Source organism: Camelus ferus, chromosome 12 (genome assembly GCF_009834535.1).
Source record: "Camelus ferus isolate YT-003-E chromosome 12, BCGSAC_Cfer_1.0, whole genome shotgun sequence".
Taxonomy (NCBI): Eukaryota; Metazoa; Chordata; class Mammalia; order Artiodactyla; family Camelidae; genus Camelus; species Camelus ferus.
In genome coordinates, this window is record NC_045707.1 from 15507628 (window position 1) to 15532709 (window position 25082).

Genomic DNA, 25082 nt, shown 5'->3' on the forward strand with positions numbered 1-25082 from the left:
ACCAGCTTCAGAGTTCCAAGTGCAGGTGCCCTCAGTTAATCATCCCAGCTCACTCCAGAGTCACTTCCAGCAGTGAAGGATGTTCCAGGCAGCCAGCCAGACAGTTGTTGGGTTTTTTGATCTGCACCATTCTGGTCCCTAAGACTTGTTTAAAAAGTTTGTTTTTTGTTTAAAGTAGTTTCATCAAGCAAGAGGATAACAGTCAGGACAAATCTAGGACTTCAATTTGGACAGTGAGAGTGAGTGAGAAACAAAGAAACAAACTCCTGGTGGTGGTGAAGTTGCGGGGAAGGGGGGAAAGGGAGATGAACGACCGAACACTTTGGGGAAAATGTTTTCTAAAAGAAGGCACTGAAGGTTACCTTCCAGGACAAGAAAACCAATCTCACATTCATTTTGAAAAAACTATTTACTTTTTTCCAAATATTATTCCAAATACATGTTTTACAGACAAGGGCCACTATGGGTCAGAAATAGTCTATAGAAGAAAGCATTTTGATAGACATTGTAAATAATTTTAATAGAAGAAACTGCTCATATTTATCTAGACGTGGCTATGTTCCATAGGAAGATTTCAGCATCCAAAGTGCAAAGACAGAATGAGTGTGGCTTTTCTTGCCACACAGAATATTGACAATCTTCCCTTACAGCCTACTCGTAACTGTTAGCTGGGCCGCTAAGTAGACGGTATACTGACCTTTAGAAGTCGGGCTCCAATGGACAAGGGGGTGGGGGTGGGGGGTCCAACATCAGAATGAATTCAACTTAAGAATAAACTGGCTTTGACCCCAACCAAACCCCAAAGTCCAGCCAGAGGTCCACTAGAAATAAATACAAGTTTGTGGTATCACGCTTACAAGGTTGTGCCACTTAATACTATTAAACCTAATCAATCCAAAAGAAAGCTAAGCACATTCCCATTACCAGTGCAGTCCTCACCGTAGCCCTTATCTATGAAGGCTCCACATCATAGCTCAGGTCATAACAGGGGGAGGGGGACTTCCAGGTTCTCAAAAGGAGCCATCCTAAATCCTCTGTCCAAACCTTTCTTTACCCTGCCCTCCCACTTTCCACCCTAACACAAGTCAGTCTTACTGAAGAGGTAGGGCTTCTACCAGTCTCACGGAAATCACACCAGAGAAAGGTCATTACACGAGAGCATTAGGCTTTAAGCCAAGGGGACGTGCCTCCAGCCCCAAAAAGAATCACAACAAATTTCAAACCTACTTCTACTCCTGCAAAGATCTCCCATCTAGAAGCTCCCAACAACGGCAGCACGAGGTGTTGACATTACATTACTTGAGGAGAAGGAGAGGGAGATATATATAGTTTTCATAAAACCCCCGTGCACAATTAAACTTGATTAAAAGCCTTGAGAGTGCTAAAAGTAGCAATGAGTACAGGAGGCTGCCGAGCAGAGCGCAGGTGCGCCCTTCCCTGCAGTCAGTAAATGCTGGGAAGTACAGGAGGCGTGCCTTCACTTGAGCATTGGAGAAGCAAAAAAGTTGCCTTGTCGTCCTAGGTTAGTGGCAGACTTGCTTTTGCTCCCAAATCTAAAAAAAAAAAAAAAAAAAAAAATAGAGAATGAACTGGAAAAGTATTCTATAAAAAATGGTAAATAACTATAACATTACTTAATATAATCAACTACAGTAGGAAAGCCAGAAACAAGTACTCTGTAAACCATGCTTTGTCACCTGAGATGAGGGAGGGGAAAAACAGTACAGATCCTTAGACCCTTTTTAAAAACCAGATCTTAATGGCTCCAGGTTTCCTTTTAAAGTCCAGCTGCTGGCTAAGATCTAATTCAATTTTTCTTTCAATAAGCTTCAGCATGATGAGAAAGAAAGGAAGCAGTCATTTTTTATTTCCCAGCAGCCCGATTCCACATACCTGGGAGTGTTCCTGGTGAGGGTGGAGCGGACCCTCTGCGACAGGGAGCTGGATGACGGAGTCTTGAGGAGCTGATGCTCAGGAGTGGTCACGGGGCCCAGTAAACTCACTTCAATCAAAGTTAAGACATATATTTAAAGGAGAGGAAAAAAGAAAGCACTCTTGTAGGCAGCCAGTTTTAAGCCGAATATTCTGTGAAACACTTAAGAGGTAAGGTTAGAGACCTAGCAAGGTCCCAGAGATCATTTTTGTCACCATTTTGTGACACAGCAGTGTATTTTTTGAACCATACAGGCAACCAGTGAATAGCTGAGATTCATTTTCTGATTTGGCCATTCTCAAATCCAACATATATTTGATTTTTTTTTTCCTATGTTAGAAAAAAACAATATGCTCCCTTAAAAAAGAACTTGCAGTAATGAAAGAACAGGTCTCCGATGCCAGTGAAGTTGGAATGAAACCAGCCTCATACATTTTTGGTGGCAATACAAACTGGCAAAAGCCTTTAAAATCACATTGGTAAAACATATCAAGAAACATAAAAATGTTTAAAACCTTTAATTCAATGATTCTCACTCATGGGAAATTATCATCAGGGATGAAAAAAGGTAGTATATACATACAATATTGATGGCATTGCTATGTGTAATTATGAAAAATTGAAAAATACCATCAATACCTAATAGAACACTTAGGTAAACTATAGTTTACAACCAGAAACATGATAACTAAGATCATATAGTAACAGAGAAAGTTCTCATAATATGCTAAGTGAAATAAGAACTAATTATATCTAAATTATTATACCTATATTTTAAAAAAAATCCATATAGGTAAAGAAAGAAGCAGAACATGAAAAAGTAGAAAAAAAATAAGGAAGGTAGAACTGTACAAATTTTTAATGATAGAATTCTCAAAATTAATTTTATTGAAGAATGTGCATTTTAAACACTTCTAGCAAAGACAAGGAGAGGGCACCTGACCAAAAACCAGAGAGGGAGTCAGGCCCTTTAAGAAGCACAACTTAAGCCTTACCTTTAACATCTGGTGTCTGTGGTGTGGAAAAGGCATTTGAGTTTTCAATGACATGCATGGGTTCAATGTTCTCTTGTTCCACCATCATGAACTGACTCCAGTATTCCAGGGGTAGTGAAAGTAGGCGCTCTACCACCTAAAAGCCACCAAATATGTTAACAAACTTCCAAAGCTCAGGGCTTACTCACTGTTCTCTCATGTTATCATGTGACAAAAGTCATGTATATATACAGACATGCTTGCCTACCTTGGGTTGACGCTTGATGTCCTGTAACATTATCACTGGATCTGGATTGGGCACAGCATGGCCAACTATCGTGGGGCCAAAGACTTTAGCCAGATTGGCAACATCCATTTTAGTGTTTGGGCTCTGGGCCACCCTAAGTAAAATAGCATTAAATTAGAAGACTTGTCCCTCTGCTTAAAAGCAGACAGAAATAGTAAGATCTATAGAAAAACAATTTACCCCTCGCATTCCCTCCCTAACACCCAACCCCCATTCTCATCCCCCTGGCAAATTCTCTGACTCCCAGCAACAAATTTCTGCTCTACTCACCTCTGCAAGTGAATCATGAGGAAAGCTAATGTGTCTCTGTTGGCCTGGGGCAGTTCACCGACAGCTTGGTACATGGCAGCTATGCTGTTGTCCTCATCTGTGATTTCTGTAAATGGAAAGAAAGCAACAAGAGGCCCAGACTTTTTTCCCTTGACAGCAGGCTTCCAAGTTATCGACCACAAAGTCTCATCTATACAGTAAGCTTTTGAAACTTCTGATTAGGTTCATGACTGCATCAGATTCTAGTTTCATTAACAAGCAGGATACTGGCCAACAGCTCAATATTAGAAATCAGAACTTTTTAACAACCGGCTCTTGCAGTTAGGGAAAGCAGCTGGAAACTCATGTTTCCAGGAAGGCAGACATATGACTGCAGTGACTACAATTATTCAGAAGGTATTTGTTCATGAAACATGTTTAAGAGCCTACTATGTGCCAGGCACTGTTCTAAGTGCTCAGGATTAAGCAGACCTAAACAAAAGACCTTGCCTCATGCAACTGGAGAAGTCAGTCAAAAAGCAAGTTATCTATCAGGTAGTGATATATATAATAAATAATAAGGCAGGCAAGAAGCTAGAAAGTAATGAAAGATGTTATTTTAGACAAGGTGGTCAGGAAAGGTGTTCCTGAGGACAGGATATCCAAAAAGAAACCCAAAAGAAATAAAGGAGAAAATCATGCAAACACCACTCCAGGCTGAGACAACCACAAATGTGATGGCCTTGAGTTGGGAGTAAGTCTGGTTATGCTCTAAGAATTGCAAGAATTCCAGTGTGGAGAGGCAGGGGGGAAGGGAAGGAGGGGGAAGGGAAGGAGATGGAGGGGAGGGAAGGGAAGTGAAGGGAGGAAGGGAGGAAGGGAGGAAGGGAGGAAGGGAGGAAGGGAGGAAGGGAGGGAGGGAGGAAGGGAGGGAGGAAGAGAGGAAGGAAGGAAGGGAGGGAGGGAGGAAGGGAGGAAGGGAGGAAGGATGGAAGGGGAGAATGCTGAAAGAAATGCTGTTGGAGACCTAATCAGGAGCCAAGTCATGTGGGGTCTTTTGGGCCTGTTAAGGACTGTGGATCTTATTCTGAGAGTGATAGGAAGCCATTGGAGGAGGCTGAAGACAGAAGGGACATCATCTAATTTAAATTGTAAAAGAACCACTTGAGCTACTGTATGAAGATTATACCTTAAGAGGGCAAGAGTAGAAATGGGAAAATCAGTAGGTTCTTACATCACTCCAGGGAAAGAGAGGTCAAGAGTGGTAGCAATAGGAGTGAGAAATTTTAAATTTAAGATATATTTACAAGACCTTTGCTGACAAGATTTGCCAATGGATTAAATGTAGGGTGTGAGGTAAAGGAATCAAAGATAGCTCCAAGTTCAAAAGGACAACCTAAAACTTGACAAAAAATACAATAAAAAGCAACAACAAAAAAACCCGTTAGTGCTCTGTACAATTTAGACAGGAGAGGATAGGAGAACATGGATACAGCTATTCATCCATCCATTTGAGCACCTGCTATATTTCAGGCACTGTACCAGGCAGGGAATAAACAGGAAACAGAAGAGTCGAAAATTCCTGCCCCTCGTGGGAGTCACATTCAAGTACTAAGACCTGCCTTTACCTGCTGCTTCCATAAAGGTCTTATTTAGCCGAAAGGTCAGAAGAGGTTCTTTGAGGTTTCGAAGGAAGTCTTTCAGGAGGCTACAGACAGCATGGATGTCATCCACTTTGCTGAGAAGGGGCACGGTTTTCACTCTGAGGAATTTCTCTTTCAGCTCTTTCACTGTCCGGTCACAGCCTGAGATCCGATAAAGGCCTGTCTATTATCAAGATGACACTTTCAGTTAAAAACCTCTTAATTATTGACACAAATAACAAATTCACTCTCTCCAAGGGTGGACTCTTACCTCAGTCAGCCCTCTCTGCTCAATCTCATTTACACAGTGGACAACGATGGAAGGGATCATTGGAGAAGTCTGGGACACATAATCTGCCAGCATTCCCTGAAAAGGGAGAGTTTAAAATTATTTATACCACTTAGATCAGCAGATGAAGATCAATGAGAAAATCACCCTACACTAATACTCAGGCTGGGACATCATGTTTACTTTTAAATTTCTCTTCCCAATGCATATATTAGAACAGAGACTCTCAATTATTTTTCCTACCTCCATACCAGGACTGATTTATAGTCACATCCACCACACTCTTGCATGAACAAGTAATAAGACCACAAGCTACAGTTCCGCCCCTGTTCCTCTTATATAGTCAAGGGCATCAAAAAGCAAGCAATGAGATTACAGCTATGGAGTTTAATATAAACTAATTTATTACTCTAAAAAAGGAAACCTTTCTGCACTTTAATTATTCTTAGTAAGAAAAATTATTTAACACAACTCACAGTTGATCATGACACAAACCTATCTGTAGGAGAGAACTCCATGGTTCTATACTAGACTATAGAAAATTTGTAAAAAATTTTATGCATGGATAAGAACTCTTAAGATTAAAGAAAAGTAACATTTGATTTGCTGGAGGCTGGGTAGCAGCTTAGTCATTTTGTTTTGATTCTTGCTAACATTGCTTATAACAAATAATTTCTTAATGAACTGAATCAAATTTTAGAAATAATCTAATCTTAATAGCTTAGTATGGAATATCTCTAACATGAGAGAAAGAATATTCAAAGATGAAATTATATGATGGCTGGAATTTGCTTCAAAATAATTCACTGAACAGGGTCAAGAGGAGATGGGGTTATTATTAATAAATCAAGACTGGTCATGAATTAGGAATTGTGGAAGTTGAGTGACAGGAACCAGGGGTTTAGTTATAGTACTCTCTCTACTTTTGTATATGTTTGAAATCTTACAAAATTGGATGGGATGGGAAAGGAAAAGAAGAGGGGGAAAGCAGAGGGGGGTGGGGAGGGAAGGGAAAAGGAAGAAAGGAAGAAAAGAAGGAAAGGGAAGGAGAGGGGGGAAGAAGGGGAAGAGGAATTTGGTTTAGAAAGGTTACTAAACAGACAAACCCAAACAGGATTCTGCTGCAAGTTAACATTTTGTAATTTCTATTCATTATTTGTGGGAAGAAATATACTTGGAATTATTAATTTTAGGAAAAAAAAGACCTTAAGCTTTTGAAAAGCTAAAGTAGCCATAACACAATGACAGCTCCCACAGCGCACCTCTCCGATCTTGACAGGTGTTCCTATCAGGGTAGGAATGCAGGGGAGGGGACAGCGATCCCGACATTCTGGATGAGAGACCACGCGACAGTCTCGACACTTCAGAGACAGCTTGCCAAATTTTATTCGCTTTCCACATGGAACACAAGATTCGGGCTTAATAACCTGAGGATGAAACCGGGAGTGGTATGAATTAGACAATTATCATCATCATCTACCAGCATTTATTAGGCACTTAGCATGTGCCAAACAACTTTCTAATCCCATTACACATATTTATTTGTGTAATTCTCACAATAATCCTATAAAATAAGGTCTTGTATTCTTTAAGATAAGGGAACAGAAGCAAAAAGAGGCTAAGTAGCTTGTGTAAGGGCACTCATCTGGAAGAGATCACTGTAGTACTGGAAAGAATCTGTTGACAAGGAGTCAGAAAGCCCCCATGTTAACTTTGCCACTTACTGTCCTGTGGCTCAAACAAGTCAGTTAACTCCTCTGAGCCTCAGTCAGTCGGTTTGCTTGGGTTTTTATGAGGAAATCAAATGGGACAAAGTTAAAATGTGCTCTATTTGGGGAGGAGGGTAATAGCTCAGTGGCAGAGCACGTGCATAGCATGCACAAGATCCTGGGTTCAATCCCCGGTACCTCCAATGAAAAAAAAAAAAGTGCTATATTCAAGCATGAAGTATAAATACACGTCACTAAAAAGCACAAACAACTGCTTCTGAATAGTGTTTTAGTTTTAATTTAGTATTACTCACAGAATGGAAAGATATACACCCTCTGTAACCAGTAGTTACCCATGGAGAGTGGGACTGGAAGGAGGAGGAAATTTGACTTTTAGCTTGATAACACAGAAGAATCTAAATTTGTTGCTGGTACTTCCAGAATTAAAAAGTCAGACATGCCCAAGAGCGGCAGCAACCCCAGACCCACCGTCTTGGAGACAAAGTCGTGCAGGCGCATCCCTCCATTGCTTTGCGGAGTGCTGGGGCCGTCTGTCTCCGTTCTCGGCTCCAACTGCCTGCTGCTCAAGGTGGAGTCACTGTTCCAAGGCTGTAAAGTACCTAGAAATCAGGCAACTATAAGCTTTGTGTCTTAAGTATTTTGTTCCTTCTGAATTCTAACCCCAATTTTAATACATAACTGGTAGATAACCGGTAATCTGTAATACTGATCAGAAGTGAATATAACGGCTATGCAAAGAATCATTTCCAGAAGAACAAGTTCTACACTATGGCGAAGGCCAGGCTAGCAAGCCAAAGGCAGAGCATGACACGAACAGTGCTCTGGCCCTCGGTAAGCAGTGTAGGAAACCACCCAACACATCCAACTCCTGCTGAACGAGGGTTCTGAGGCTCCAGTTCTCCCCAGATTTTACCAGTCATTTTACACAGGCCATTCAGTCACAAACCCCCGGACCTGTTTTCCTTCGGCTCCTGGTCCAGTATGGCACAGTCTCAATAGTGGACACAGCTTCGATGGGCCCGCCATCATTGGGAACAGTCACTGTAGTTTTTGCAACTATGGATTCATTCCCCTAAAACAAAGGTAGTAATGAGGGAAGGATGAATCTCATTTCCCCTCCACTATAGGGTGTTCTGGAGTAGCTGAAAAATTCTTGAGTCTCAGTTAGGACTTAAGCCTCCAGTCCCAAACACTCTTAAGTTGAAATCTCATACTTTAAAATAGAAATATAGGTCACAGGGGTTTACATACAAGCAACTAAGAACCAAACATAAAGCTGGAAGTTGTTTACTGTTCTATTCATATGGATAAGGATTCTATTACAGAGAAAAACTTTCACTAAACATCTCTCTCAATAACACTGCAATGTTGACTCGGGATTTTTAATGCTTGGGGCCACTAATCTTTGATGTGTTCGAGAACAAAATTCTCTTAGCCTGACTATTCTTACCTGGTCTACTGTGGAGCCAATGGAACGAGTTTTCTTTATAGGTCCAGGGGGACCGTCAATGAACTGTCGGCTACTAGAGCGCTAGAGATGGGGCAAAAACCAAGAACTTTAGTACCAAACAGAAGATCTGAAGCACAAAAGATAAAATTACCCATTAGACAATGTGGACGCAAGCCCTAGATACCAGGGCTGTAGTAAATAACAATGTTCTCTCTCTCATTGCCTATTTCCACTTGAAGCTTACGTTGTACCAACACAAAAATGCGCTCAATACCCTAGAAGAAACAAGCAAGCTTTGGAAAATTTTAGATGACAGCACTAGAAAAAGTAGAGTGTAATCTTATTTAAGGACAGAAGTCTTTGGAAACATATTAAGTACCCTAAACAAGCACACACAGATAGTTCTCTGTATATCCCATTATATACACATTTCATCTGAAGCTTATATTAGAGCACAAAAAGTCCTACATAAAAATTCATATGACAACTCAAAAAACAGATATATCCTTTCCTCTCGATAAATGAACTGAGAGCAGCCCGGAGAAGTGAAACAGGACAGAATTCTGTCCTGAGTTAATACCTCAAGGAACATCAATACCACCCCCACAACAAGGATTCATTTGTAATACAGGTTTAATAACGGCTAGAGCACCGTATCAGGAATGCAACATCATGGCAAAATTTCCAGAGAAAATTCTTTCATTGCTACTTTGTAAAAAACAAACAAACAAAAAAAAAACTAAACAGAACCATACATACCCTCTTTTCTCTCTTCTTCAGTTTAAAAGTCTTTACCAAAGAAGAATCCCAATCCTGTTGACAATTACACTGTATTAATTTCTTTCTTTGGTTAGGCCTCCCCTAAACCCTGTGCAAATACATTTGCAGAGAATTTTAAAGGCCTCTTGAGTCAGAGTACCTAACTCACAAGTCAGGGAGAGGGGGAAGGGAGGGTCCCAAATGTCATAGCTACAAGAGCTGTAGTAAGTTAACATGCTTTCTTTCCAAAATTGAAGCTATTATAATAGAATCAGGAATCAATACCACAGAGGCAAGAAAAGGTTAAAAGAATCAACTTCTGTCGTGATTATCTCCAGTGCCTGGTCCTTTATTTCTGATGATTTCTGTAATTAGTTTTAGACCTTACAGAATGTTAGGCACTATGCTGATCGTGTTAGATGTGATCTTTGCTCTTAAGGGACTGCTATCATCTAATCAGATGTTCTGCACAATAGAGCCACTTTCAAAGTTCTAGTTTAGGTTTTACGTCTCTCCATCATCCCTCTTACTTAGGCCCTAAAAAAAGACATTCATATAGACACTGAAGAATTGTTTGTCTTTCACTGTGGTCTAGTTTTACCTCACTTATTTTAACCATTTGCATTCATTTTTACTAGCTACCTATGACCTCCTTATTCCTGATAATCCCTAAACATGCAAAATCCAGAAACAGCTGTATATAACTTAGCTAAATAAATGTAACCTCTCCAATTCATGGTCAAGTAATTTAGCTACTGCTTGTTTGTTTCAGCTTCGGTTACGACAGATATCACATCACAGGTCTAGCTCTAAAATCAGCTAATAATATATTCTAGTTTAATTATGTATCCCAAACTATGCCATTCCTTATTTCAAAAAGATGACACCTAATATTTGTATCTACAAAATGGTAATTATTTCCCTAGTCAAACACTGAATTTGGACAGAAAACTCTAAGCCTATGCAACAAGGAGTTATCACATGTCTTGTTATCATCAGAAAACCAACTACCAATACCCTCCTGATTTACTGTCTTGTTTGCTACCTTTCATCCAGTAAAACAGAAAAGATACACAAACCAATCTCCAGAACATCAGAGACTAAAATATCAGGAGATGACCTCTTATCCAGAAATACCACCATAAGTTGAGAAGGGTGCTACCTCACAAAAGCAGGGTAACAAAGAGCTTAGACACGTGAACCGCTGTTCATTAACGCATTATATAGTGCCTGGGAATTTTCATCTGCCTTCTGGCTGAAGTTCCAGGGCACTGGTTTCCTTCTAATTGTGAAGTAGGACTAAGTCTTCCTCAAGAACCAAATTAATTCAGAAATAAGGCACAAATCTCTTCCCCCCAAGAGCAGCAAATAAACTCTTCTTGGATAGAGTCTTGCTTTTTTTTTTTTTTGGTGTTAGCTTGGGTTTTAAAATAAGTCGAGATATAGTAATCAATTAGTACACACAGCTCATAGATATGTTAAATAAATTTAACCTCATGCCAAATCCTAAATTCTGTATTCTTGTATTCTTATTTCCAGAAATTAAATAAATATGTAAGCCAGTCTCTTATAGCTTATATGCATTTATATTTTTAAATGCTAGATCAGTATCTATAACACATCAAGTAATAAAATAGTAATAAAGGAATTCCAGAAAAGAGGACAGGATAGCTATTCCTGAGGGAGCAGGGTTAAGAAAAATAGATAATTCTCAGAAATCAAGTGTTCATTACCAACGATTCATCAGTCTTGTCAAAGCTGATATCCGATAAAATGGAACCAGATTCATCAATGGTTGACAGTCTAGATGAGTAAAACAGTAGCAGTTAGACACAAGACTGTGGAAAGTAAAATCCATCAACACCAGAACAAGTCACACTGGTCAGGTAACATCAGCAATTTCACAGCAATATCTTCCCCATGGAGATAACTACAAGCTCAAACCCTAGCTGGGGTGGGTTGCTTTTTATGGTTTACATGGGGAGATGTGCGCGCATGCACATGCAGCACAGCTGCCATTTCAGCAAAGGCCTTATAACAGTAGTTGAAAGTTAACAGTCAGGGGCACAGGTGCTATTCCCTGCTGAGACTGTACTACAGGCTACTGCAGATTCACAAGGCAGAAGAGTGAAGTTTAATTTGATCCCAACTGTGGTTGCTTTCTACAAGAGAAGAGTATTACCCAGCATTAGCTTTCTAAGAAATTAAGTCCTGTACATCTTCTTAGTTATAAAGATTCCCCATAAAACAACCAGGCAACAAAATAAATCGCTCGAAGAGTGCTGACCTTTTCCTACGTATTGTATTAGGGGTGTTAAATTCAAAGCCTGGTTGAGACTATTTTAAACAGTGATGCAGTGGAACCAAAATTATTATCTGGTCTTGCTCACAGAAGGCCTTTCTAAACTAGAAGAGCTACAAGAGCTCTCTGGAGAGCAAACACCTGAAGTATTGCTGAACTGCCACTTCCACCTTTAGGTCTCTCAGCAATGTGCAGGATTAGTTACTGAAGTGCAATTTAGCACCAACATCAAATTTTACCCATGATGAAACATCTTAAGGAAAGAAAAAAAATATAAAATAAAATAAAGAGGGAGGCCCCTGCGCCTTCATTTCCCATCCACCCTTCCTCCAAAGTCTTTTTCTGCTTTATTCAGCACACATTCCAGAAGCAGTATATTTAAGAGTTTAGATAACAAGAACTTCTGACAGCTGTGATGCTTGTGATCAGATAACAACAGATGCAGTTCCCCCACCTTTTGTTCCCAGCATTGCCGCTGGATGGTTGGCCTCTGTTGAGAAAAGCCAGAGCTGATTTTTGCTCCTCGCTCAGTTGAATGCTGCCAGATGTGTCACACATCAGCATCTCTCGAATCAGCTGAATCTGTCTTTCCTACAGACCAAAGCAGAGTAAAACATCCTAGCTAACCAGGGGAGAAAGCTTCACCTCAAATTTATGGGACAGGCAGACCAGAAGACATTAAAATACAGCATTATGCAAATGAGCCTTCAGGAAGGCTGCTACACCAACAGCATATTAATTCTCATCAAGCCCAGATTGTGTCTCTGATTTCTGACTGGTAAAATGAACTCCATCTCAAATAGTGGAGTTTCTGCTACAAGACTTTTGGATCAAACTGCTAATCCAAGAGAAGGGAGTATTGCAAAATGAGAATCCCAAAATAAATTTCGTAGAGCAAACACACTTTAGTGTCATTTTATCAGGACAATTATTGGCTTCTTCTATAGATCAAAACAGCCACTCACCTTTCTAAACGGTGGCGCGAAATATATTAAAATGGATAGAAAGCTTTAATGCACTGGAACCAGACAATGTGAGCTTACTTAGGCATCTAACACTGTACCAAGATGGACTGGTCCCTCCTAGTGAAGCCTTTCCTTTGTACCATGACCCACCCTAGTACATCAAAATGATAGTGTGCTGTGCTAATCACACTGGTTGAATACATCCAGCTCTTTACCCTAAATTAAGAGCAGTGATGAAGGAAAGACTTAAGAGTTGTCCTGCCCGTATCAATGACAAACTGATATAAGGATAAGGATGTTCTAAGTAGCACTTATAATCATTAATGAGAGACAGCCAATATCTTGTGACTGACCAAATATGCTAGGATTTCCCTGACTTTCCTCCTAATTTTAATTCTTTAAATTCTCACTTGAAATCTATTAAATAAGTCTCAGGTCTAAAGGGGAAAAAAATTAAATTTCAACTTATGAAGAACAGGCTGTAATTTCAGCTCCAATCACGGACAAGCTGCCACTGGACAGGGTGCTTTCAGTTCTTTAATGTAGTAGAAGAAACCAGGTATATCTGGGCAGGTGGAAACATTATCAAATGATGCTTCCGCCTCCCCCACTGTCACAGTTCTAGCATAAAAACAATACACACCAGCTTTTCACAGTCAGCCTCAGCTCGCTGCCTGCGTTTGATCTCCACATCCACCTGATTGCGCGCATGCTTCAGCTTAACATCCAGGGCACTACGCTCAGTCTCTGCTTTCATCAAAAGATCCTTGTATTTGCCCAGCTCATGGTCTGTTCTCTGCCACTTTTTACGGAAATCTTCAAAGTCCTTTGCCAACTGGATAAATTCTAAGAAAAGGGGGAAATTTTAATAATTCAAATACCAAATAGGGTATAAATGCTCTAATAAATGAGTCCTCTGCTTAGTTTTACTCCAAATACATAGTTGAGGGACCAGCTGTACTATGGGCAAATCTAGCTAAAAATAACCAGGAACAGATCCTGGATATATGTTCACCACTCGGGATGAGAAGTTTCAGTGGTCAATAACCACTTACTTTTGGCTTAGCCAGTGGCGTCTGCTATGGAGTAAGTAATTCATTAGTCACCTGGCTCCAGATGTAACCCTAACAGTGAAAGCTCCTGAACAGAAGGCAATCAAAGGGGGATACCTTTGGGGCAGCTGTCACGCACCAGGACAGTTACAGCTATAAAACAAAAACAGCCTCCTTTAGAGTCACGTATTGCTGCGCCAAAGGCGTTAAACTACTGCAAATTCAAATGTTACTGCTGTAATATGCTCCGGTAGATGTAGATTAATATTACAGATGTCTAAACCCACAATTGCATTCAGCTATATAATTATACAACTATTGATTTGAAAGTAAACAGCCAATTTGCTTTCACTGTTTTAACACAGCCCTGAAGGGTATGTAAACATTCCAGTTGGAAAGACACAGGAAGAGAAGATCATACTAGTTTGGGTGAGTCACTGAGAGTGGAATGTGGACTCTTTTCAAGTGTCTGCGAAGAGCACATAACTTCCAAGGCAGCACCTCCAAGCATAATAACCCTGGTGGCATCTGTTCCTATCAACTGCCATTGGCAAAGACTATTCTACAATGCCTTTCTATTTTCTAGTTAACCTCAATCTATCTCTAAGCATCATTCTCCACCAGAATGATGGAGCAAGTTTCTAAAACGTACATCCTGCTGGTCAAACTAACCCAGTTTACAGCTGAAACTAGGCCAAATTCACACAAAGCTAGCAGATTCTTAGGTAATAAGGGCAGTTTTCCTATTTGAATTTAACCTAAGAGCACAGAAATAATATAGTGCCATTTTAAAGCAATTTTAATAATTTGACTATATTTCAAACTTATAAATTAGGATAATTAATGTAGAAAAACCAGGCCTTCCCCACAAGGAAACCTAGGTTTTTAGCAAACAACAGATTTTAGCAAAACAGGGTATTATGATCTAGTTATCTTAAGACAAGGCAAATATCAAGGATCTCAAAAAGTAAAATATATTATTACAATTCAAATAGTTTTAAATGATATACTGGTTTAGTTTACAGTTTGGAAACACATTACTAAGGTTTTTTTTCCCCCTCGTAACTTAAAGAAAAAGAAAATTAATATATCCTTTTACAAATTTAACTCTTTCAAAATTCTAAATTCACAAGGAAAAAAATTAAAAACAAGAGCTGGTTCTTAGTCACATTTACTCCTGTGATTCATCAAGCAATGCACTTATTATTTGTGTACTTTTTTGATGTATGTAACACTTCAATTTAAAAAAATAAAGAACAGTAAACAGACTTTTCAACTCCACAGTCTAAAAACTTTCTAGCTCCACACTGTGGTCAATTAAATGTTTCTAAATATAGTGTTGCCTACACACTCAAATATTTACTGAATTGAAAAATAATTTTGAGAATGAAAAGATTTCCATTTGACCTAATTTCACTGGTTTGTTTGTTCTTTAGGATACTTTGTGATAAGTCTTATTAAATTGGGGTTTTAATTCCATTCACTGTTAATTGGTGTATGTTACAGGTCTAACTGAGTTGAACCATAGAACTGAAACCAAATAAAGTTATCAGTTCATTTCAAGGACACAGTTCCCATTTTAATACAGATGATTAAATTACTAGTTTAGTTTATATTACGCCAAAATCAGAACATTTGCATACATGATGAAGATATTACTTCTATGTACAATTCTGTTGTAAACTAATTGGGCAAGGATGGGTCAAAAAGGCACTTTAGACCACAAGCCAGGAAAAATTTTGATGCTGGAGATCAATAAACATGAATGGCATTTTTTGGTCAGTGTGTGAATCACAGTTCAATTTGGTACTAGCCCTTGTCATGAAGTACACATTCAAAAGGTTTACTGAATTCAAATGATCTCCTTAAAAGGGCTATGTGTATATTAAATTACAAAATTCATCTATCTAAAATGACAAAGGAGAAGGGACATTTCCTTAAAACAAATTGAGAATAATCTTTGATCTAGGAAAAAGAAATCAGGATTTAGTTCATGGTTCAGCAAAGAGATTAAAGCAATTCCAGAAATCTTGTTTTTTCAGCTCACTCCATCTAGGGCATTTGCACAGGCTCTTCCTCGTCTTAAGGGCAAGGATCCATATCTCTTTCTTGCTTTTATCCCCAGTGCCTTGCACTCTACCTAGTACACTGTAGGCACATAAATATTCAACGAACGAATGAATGAAGAAAATTACTGTTCAGATCATATTTAAACTCGAGACATCCAAGCCTACCTTACCAGTCTAATCAAACTTCCCATCACTACTCAATACCCTCTCACTAAACCAGTCTGTCCCAGCCCTCAGGACGGATCTGTGTTCATTTCTGCCTTATCGCTTATGATCAAGCTATGCTCTCCAAAAGGAATGCCCTATCTATTCTCTCTTATGCACCCATTTTCCTACCCATCCCATCTGCTCTATGAAACCTTGCTTAATCTTTTTGCTGCACATTTTTCTGTACTTCCCAAAAGCATATATTTTGATACTTGTATTATCTTCTGCTTCATGAGACAGAATCTTGTTACTGAAACTTAAATACCACAATCTTCTTGAAGACAGACACCATGTCACATGCACTTTAGTATCACCTACCGTACACAGATAGCATAGCACCAACCTAGTATGGTGCTGGCACACAATAGGCACCTGATAAATATTAAGTTATATTTATTCCTAATTTACACCAACATCAAAAAAATTTCAGGCAGCTCATGATAAAAATAGAAGATAAAAATCATGTAGACCAGGGAAAACACAGATAAAATATCTAGGCTATTAAAGACATTTTATTTGAATATTAACCTTTACTCTGATCTTTCAGTAACCTTGGACTTAGCTGTAAAATAAAAATTCCTATACAAAAAGGAGAAAGAGGACTAAAGTTATGACGAAAAGCAAGAGTAAGGAGTCAGGGATACTTAGGCATGGGAGGAATTCCTGGAATCCAAGAAAAGAACAGAGACTGGCTGGTTGCAGAAAAAAAGATTCTAGAGTCCAGAAAACACTAAGACACTTTAGTTACTCAAAAGTCAATGTTCCAAGTTAGGGATCTGGAGAGGGGACAAAACATACCTCTATTTCATAACAGAAGTCGATGGGAAAATAGAAATTTGCTTATAAAATAAAGGTTCCTATAAAAATAAGTACCTTCTATTTTTTTGGTATAGTTACTTCCAAAGGTATTTTCACAACTAGTATCTCGTTCATCTCCCAATGCTCACCACAAAATTCCTATCTTACAGATGGAGAAACAGACACACAAGTAACAGTTAAAAGCCAGCTCTACTTACTGAGACTACAAAACTCAGATTCCTCCCTCTGCCCCCACATACTATCAGCTGCCTTCTCCTAAAAGATCTTATCACTCTCTCTTCCACCCATTTCCCCTTATTTCCATCTTCAGAATCACCACTCCAGTCGGGGCTCCCACTGCCTATTTCCTGAGTCATGGCAGCCATGTCCTAGTCAGTCTCCCACCTCCACCTCTAAGGCAGCCTCCGCCTCAGCCAGCGTAACCTTCCTAAATCACAGCCCTGATTAAGTCAACCCCCCTTACTCGTACTCCCCTCACACCCTACACCCTCTTGCCGCCACTCAGGTTGTTCCCTTGACCCCAAATGCCCTCTTTCATCTCTGACTGTTGGGATCCTACCCTATATCTAATCTAAGGCTCAACCAAACCATACTTTTTGGAAGCCATTTAGTCATCCCTTTCCCTCAACATGTGCTAGAAGCTGTGATAGGTTCTCACTGAGTATATGCTGAGGGAACCTGAATTTTAAGATCTGTTAGTCAATACTCTTCCCCACTAGACTCCAAAGTAATCTATCTTCTGAGATGATGTGAGCTCAAAGAGAAGCCTAATTAGTATGCCATCATGGTTACTGAGTTGGTACCAGATGATAGGGTCATGAAACAGCTATTAGAAAAAGAAGATAGAATACTGTTTTGAAGGGCTTATAAGTGGATGAGAACCATTAAAAACATCAATCAAATTAAAGAAAATATTGAATGGCATAAGCAAGACACCATACTAAGTACTATGGAGATTTTTTTAAAAGTTTAAGACACAGTTCTTGCATTACTTTTATATCAATGAGGCTGACTTAATAGCAATACCTACTAAAATAGGTATTAAGGAAAATCTGGAAACAGAGGGGATGGCAACACAAAGAGAACCTGGTAAAGAATAACTCTTTAGATCACTTAAGTCAGTGCTATCAGCCCCACCCTTCTCACTAATATACTTCCCATAAGACTATTCCATCACCACCTCCTTTTTCTCCTCAGCTCACCATCCAACCTCACCCTTTTAGTACTAAGCACCAAATAAATGAAGGAGGTGAAAGCAGATGAACTGCCCCTCTTTCAAAAAGAAATTATGTCATTTTTCTCCTTTTCGTTTGAAAATATTTTTTAGAACACAGGGAAAACTCAAGATAAAAAATTTAGACAACTACTACTCTAAGGAAAACAGGCAACAATCTTGGAAATTCAGTAGATTTTGCCCAGTTAGTGATATGAAAATAAAATTAGCAACTAATGCCAACTATTTAGTGAAAAGAGAACCTTGATAATGAAAAGAGTCTGGGTAAAACCCATTTAAAAACCACTGCAGAAAAAAAAGGTGACCATTTAGAATGAGTGTTCATTAAGCTTTTTGACCATAGATAAGTGACCATCATTTTCTTTTTAGGTAACTCAAATGAAAAACAATTTTAGGATTGGAACACACTTCAGCCTTATAGAACACCCAAATGTGAAATCTGTTTTTTCTCTTCACACAAGCCAGCTCAGAATGACTTACGGAGTTCATTTCCTTCACTGAGAATCTCCACCCGGCGTACAAGCTGCTCAAACAGATTCCGCAAATTCAGCATCGTAGTATCCATCTTTCTGCCAAGAAATCAAATATACATTAGGGGTCCTACCATCTCCCTCAGACAAAAGATTCAGTAGCAATCCAGTACAGTCATCAGTGACTAACATCTGGACTCTTCCACGTGTAGCTACCATTATAATAATCCAAGGCCAACAATTGATGTTTTGTGTAATCCTAATTATAAAAACAAAGTTGGAATGTTTAAGCTCATTTGAAAATTACAAAAGCATTTCAGTCCTCTGAATATAACACCCCTCCCTTCCTGCCTATTTCTTTTCCTCCACTCTGCAATCACTCTGGAGCTGAGATGAAAGCAATTAGGGACAAGTATGTTAGTTGATTACTAGGTAACCAACTTAGTCAAACCTAATGATTAATTTAACATTTTTGGCCACTTTAATCCTCCTGCACTTTGAAGACTTTCAATGTAACTTAAAAGGTTTATTTTAAATTTCATTTGTAGCTAATACCATGTTGCAACTGCCTCTTAAAACGCAGGACATGGTCAGCACATTTCTTACCAACGGCACAGACGACGTCACACAAGTGATTAAGTGGGGAAATCGCCAGCTCAGCAGCACGAGAATTATTTCTGTAATGCAGGGCTCTCTGCTGGACTGCGTGCAGGGACTATATCTAATAAATTTATACTAAGTATAGGCAAAGGATTATGTTGTACCACGTTCTGGCATCAAGGAAACAATATACCACCTTCACAGTGAGAAGGGCAAAGGAAAAATCATTCACTACTGTGTTCCATATAGTGAATTTCAGGCTTCATATTTGCCCCTAAAGACTTGCTGATGTTACGTTAAAAACGGTGTCCTTACAGGCAGTACTACTCAAATAGACTTGAACTGGGAACACTTTGAGGAAATAAGATCTTCATTTAACAGTCAAGAAAGAAAGATATCAATGGAATGTTATGAAAATTATCAAGGAAATAAAATTAAAAATCATATTTAATTGAAAATTGAACATTCTCAGAAATACTATTAAAGGATTCTTCTTATGTTTCTCCCAACCACCCCTTCAACATTCTAGTCCAGGCCCTTTTTTCATGCATCTAAATAAAATTTTAAGAACTCTTTTACAAAGGTTTAGTGGTTTTACAATGTTTGTAAGGGTGTACCAGAAGCTATGAGGGCAAGGAAGAGGGAGGTGGGGAGGTGGGGGACACAAAGGAATATATAAACATAAAGATATTTTCTATTAAATGCTATAGAATTATTCATTTGTACTTGTATGATGATTGCTCTAATAGTAAAAAAGCTTTCAACTCCAAGCTTGGATGCAATATATACCTGAATCAGGGCCGGAAACCAAGATTCTCAAATGGCAATCTATCTGTTCCAAGCTACATAATCACAGCAAGCTGCTAAGCAACCAGACCAACAAATCTACTACAAAGCTCCTTCTCTAAACTAAGAACAAAACTAAAAGAATAGCACTAAAACTGGTAGGAAGAGATGTAGAAGTTACAGAGATGCCTGTGGATTTTCACAGTATGACAAAAAAAGGCAAGCGCACCTAAGTGCTACAGGCCAGACACCTGGGCAGGGCATTCAGCAGCCTACTCAAATGACGATTCCCTTTGGCTCCCAACAAAAGTGGAAGAAGCCGATCAGTTTTCATGTGGGGTATACTTGGTTCCTATCACCTCTGAACTTGTGTGCATATTCTGAGACTATAAGACAGCAAGCTCAGTACATAGGAAAACTTCTATCTGTCCAGGAATATAGAAAAGGAAAATGTGACAGTGCAACTAGGGCAATGAAAACTGGTTGTTTAAACAAAAATTCAGACTGGTCTGTATGCCTTAAATGACAGTACAACCTGATTCTTTGTCCCTTTAAGAGAAATCCTCCATTTTCTCAAGTTCCTCTATCCTTCTTTCCCATTTTCTTTGTGCATACCACTCCCTAGAGTGAGTATTGTGCGGAGGCATTCTCTTGAAAACACAACTTGATTCCTGAAAAGACTAAAGATACAGAGTACCTACTTGGGCACATCTCACCATAGTAACTGTTATCTCATACAACTACCTCAATCTACGCTGCTCTAACATGACGCCCAGGACCTAGGAAGGAGTTGTGTGACTGAACATATCAAATCATCCCACTTTAGTCATTACATCTCTCCAGACAACTCACCTATTTCTCTCTCCAGCCCTGCCTCTCTCGTAACTCAATCCCGTAGCTCTCAATTTGTTTGGGATGCCCTGGATGTTGATTTTGATTTGAGACATTGTTTTATCCTTCCCCCAAATATATCACCAACTACCCTTCCCACTGACCAACCCTACTCCCTCCCCTACTGACTCCTGAATTTGATTTCCTTTTTTTTGATTATTCACCCCCTTAGTTCCAAATCTCAGAATCACCTTAAGTTACTTCCTTTCCTGCAAATATAATCACCAGACTTTGGGGATTCTTCTCTCATGTGTGATATACCATGCTCTCATCACTTGCAGGTCATTATCACTCAATTCAACTGATCTCCTTGGCCCCAGTCTTTCCCCAACTGCTTTGCTCAGTTGGCCCTCAGACACACCTTGTACTCTAATTTAACTTTACCATGTTTCTATCCTATGTTCCATCTAGACTGTAGATTTGAGAGGAGAAACCTTACATTTTGCACTACTGTATTACACACAGTTTTTAAAAAAATATTTGATATTTTTATCAAACACATAAATGAACACACACCCCCATTCTACTGCCAAAAACACTTCCCAATCTACCTGAACATCAATGTTTAATAAGGATGAAAACAAGCAGAAGAGTTTAAAAAAGGTGAGGGGGGCAAAAGACCTGGGATAAAGTTTTAGTTCTTCTATTTACACACTGTAAATCCATGGATAAGTCACTGAAATTCTGAGACACATTTATAAATGGGAACAATAATACCTGTCCTATTTACCTCATAGAATATTACAAATCAATGTAGGTAAGTTTTATAATGTGTAAATTGAGCCTCACTATAAGAATATAGGGTATTATTATAGTGGGTATACATTTTTTGGTCTTATTTTTTTGTTTTGGTCTGACTGTTGTTATTTACATCCTAGAATAGTGATTACCAAATCATAGCTGGGACCCAGATCAAAAAGAAGGGAGGAGATAGCAAAATTTGACCTGGGCTCTTAAACAAGATCTTCTACATGAGGCTCATGGCATCTGAGAAGTTTTTCCTCTAACATAGGTTTACTTTGGGCAATCCAAAAACAGCAGTAGCAAATATAATCCTCTTCTCTTTATACACTGGGGGGGGGGGGGCTGTGTATTTTTATTAACATTCTATAGCAGTGACTCTCAGGAATTATTCATAGATGACAAAAATATCTTTCAGCATCAGTACTAACTCATATCTCAGCCAAATTGTAACTTGAAAGGCTAAAATTTACTCATCCTATTCAATGTCAATTGAAAATTGTCTTAATTTTCCTGCTGGGTCACATTTTCACCCTCACGAATACTTCTTTATTTCTCCTCCTTTATTATTTAGCTCCATAGCTAGGAGATACACTAATGTGAAAGGAAACAAAAACAAAGTCATATTGTAGTACATTGCTTTGCAGCTGTAAAACAGCTGTCACTTTTCACTACAGAGGCGGCTGCCTTTCGGGAGAGCTGAAATGATCCCTGTGTGCAGCAAGGAAATCAGTTTGTGGAGCACTTTGAACAAAAAGGTGCTAGAGAATCTCAGCTGTTATTGATGAGAAGCCCCAGAGATGGAGAAGTCACTATGTTACAGACTCCCAATCTGTGAGTATTCCTAAGGGAGCAATTTGGCATCACCACGAAAAGAGGCTCAGCTTGATGTGATTGCTTTGAGTCCCCAATTTAATTTCAATCACCCAGCCAAGAGAACAGACATCATCCTTCAGAATAACAGACTATTACAGATCTTACTGCAGAGTATCCTGGAAAAAGCCTCTATCCTCTTCTTCCTCCCCCTACAAACAACACTATTAAGAGAGCTATACATCAGGTTTTAGATGCATCAAGGGTGTTAAATATTGTAAGACAAAGCAATGAGTTTTTAGGGAGAGTTTTAATGAAAAACATTCTCACAAACATTACTAAATCTTGAGATTCCCAAGAAATCAACAACACAGGTTCTCTGCTGCCAAGAAAAAACATTCCCTAAGACTGTTTCAATACAAGATTCTTTCATATGAAAGCATTTCAGAACAACTTTTTTTCCCAACTGTCCAGCTTCTGCTTCACCATATCAAAAGCCTCTATTCAACTGGCAGGCAGAAGGAATATCTTGAAACCAAATGTTCTTATGAGCAAATCAACTGCAGAAAGAGTAAACAGAACATCCTCAGTCCAACATGAATGAAGATTAAAATACAGAACGGGACAAGTTGAATTATTATTTTTCAGAAAATTATTATCAAAAATTTCAGAAGTTCATTATACTAAGTTCTCCTCTTCTGCAAATTCTTTTCATTCTGAAGTGTTCCATTCTTCAAGGTCCAGTATAAGTCTCACCAATTCACTAAAGCACTCTTACCATTTTAGTCCTAAATTACCTCTATTATTTACAACACTTAGCAGATGTATAACACTGCCTCATACTGTTAATTTTCTATGTTCAAAAAAAAATTAATGCTTTTTAATGGTGAAACTAAAACTTCACCACCCTAAACAATTACATGCACCTCCCTAATTTTTGCCCACTATGCCCTCATACTTCATAGAATTGCCATCAAAGATTATATATAATTTGTGTTTTACTTTTTTCTATTATGTTTCCTTTAAGTTACAAAAATTTGATGAACAATTATTTATTTAATTGTTCTCTTCCGTTGACATTTAGGTAATTTCGTTTTTCTGTTACAGATGCCTAGAATCTCTCACATGGCCACTCCATCACCTCCTTCAGGTATTTATTCAAATATCATTGTCTCATTCTCCATATTTTAAATTGCATCTGTCCTCCCAATGCTTTTCTTTCACTCGAAAGCACTTATCTCCATCTAACATACTTATATATATATTAACTTACCTATTTTGTTTATTGTCTATCATCCCAACAGTTTAAGTTCCAAGAAGACAGATTTTTGTTTGTTTTGTTCATTGCTGAGGCCCTGATGCCTAGAACAGTGCCTGACACTTGGCAAATGATTAATATTCACTGAAGGAATAAACTGGACATCAACATAGACAGTGCTTTTCTTCAAGTGGCCGTGTTTCTTAAAGTAGATTTCCAAGGCCAGCATTACCAAATCAGAGGGTAAAACCTCTTACGACTCTTGACAAATATTTTCAAAATATTTTCTACAAGGGCTGTACCAAGGTACAGTACTCTCAGCAGTGTAAAGGCCTACCAGATTCACCAAATCAGTTATCTTTAGAAATTTTATTAGCTTGAATAAATTGCAAGCTCCTTTAAAGCCAAATAAGATTGTCTTGTATTTATATTTTGCACTTAATAAATACCTGTTGAATGATTAAGCTATAGAAAAGGCATCTTCTCTAAACACTTTCAATAACTCAAAAAGCTCACTTTACACATTAAAGAGAATTTCTTAAAAAAAAAAAAAAAAGCTTATTTTCCCCACCCACCCCACGTTTCTATACACACCCTCTGCTGAGGAATGAAATCCTGTGGAAAGGAATGTGAAAGGGTAAAGTAAGGCCTCCTTGTTACTAAGGCTGAGAATTAGGATGGGAAGGGCAAGATGTCACTGCCTACCTAGACACACACAGCCCACTAGGGAGAGGGGCTCCACTACAGGCGGCCCTGGCCTCTCAAAAGCCAGGGATCTTCCCTTCGAAAAAGTCTTGTTCCTCCGAAAAGAACTGGGGTGTAACCCCCACCCACTCCCTAACTCTGTCTTAAGTGATAGCCACTTCTTTGGGGTAGCTCCTGCCCTGTTCAAGCCACCATCTCAGAAAGATGCCCCCTGGCTTTCCACAAAACACGGCGCAGAGAAAGAAGCCCCCCACTCCCCCGCCACCGCCCGTCCAGGCCGCCCGCGCCACGGTCCGGGAAGAGCCCCAGAGGAGGGGCTGTAAGTGCCGACCTTCCCACCTCGACCCCCAGGGAGGTGCCAGGCCTCGGACGCCCTCCCTTCCACCACAAACCCAGCGCCAAACGCACCTTTCTCGCAACTTGGCGGGGTCCGCCTGGCCCCACCTGGGCGGCCTTCCACTTCCCTCTGCGCCTCACCCAACGGCAAAGCCGCCCCGCGCCGCCAGCTCGGGTTTGAAATCCCACACCAACCAATCACAGAGAAATTTATTCCTCCCGCGCTGTCTCCCTACGTTGCGACGCACGCGTCAGGACAAAGCGGAGGGGCGGGGACAGGAATGGGCACGCGCGTTCTAATAGAGCGAGGCCAAAGGTAGCCATCTTAACTAAGGGCAAGGGGTTTGGCATTTTCTTTCTTTTTCCCCCTCCAGAGTTCTTTCCTGAAGCCATTTAGGATACCATATTGACTAAGGGCAAGTGCTAGTTCTTGAGTACAAATTATTCTTGGCCTTACTGTTTTCCCCAGGCAAGGAAATAGGGCTTTTGGAAACTATTAA

The 25082-nt window shown here is 39.3% G+C and overlaps 1 protein-coding gene across 4 annotated transcripts; it reads right to left on the bottom strand.

Annotated features, from left to right (window-relative positions):
- Nucleotides 1–398: 398 nt before the first annotated feature.
- RACGAP1 (Rac GTPase activating protein 1) lies at nt 399–24839 on the bottom strand. Of its 4 annotated transcripts, none has more exons than XM_032492785.1 (17): nt 24655–24838; nt 18463–18547; nt 13245–13447; nt 12091–12227; nt 11068–11137; nt 9335–9388; nt 8576–8656; nt 8080–8197; nt 7594–7724; nt 6658–6822; nt 5378–5473; nt 5092–5290; nt 3485–3590; nt 3176–3308; nt 2929–3064; nt 1894–2002; nt 399–1553 (listed from the first exon to the last, which is right to left on the bottom strand). In XM_032492785.1, exons 2-17 carry the CDS (start codon nt 18545–18547, stop codon nt 1478–1480), a joined length of 1899 nt encoding a protein of 632 aa, XP_032348676.1. In that variant the 5' UTR covers nt 24655–24838; the 3' UTR covers nt 399–1477. The 4 variants fall into 4 exon arrangements, with proteins under 4 accessions (XP_032348676.1, XP_032348674.1, XP_032348678.1 ...); XM_032492783.1 differs by having other exon boundaries at nt 18463–18551; XM_032492787.1 differs by lacking the exon at nt 13245–13447 and having other exon boundaries at nt 18463–18551; nt 24655–24839.
- Nucleotides 24840–25082: the final 243 nt, after the last annotated feature.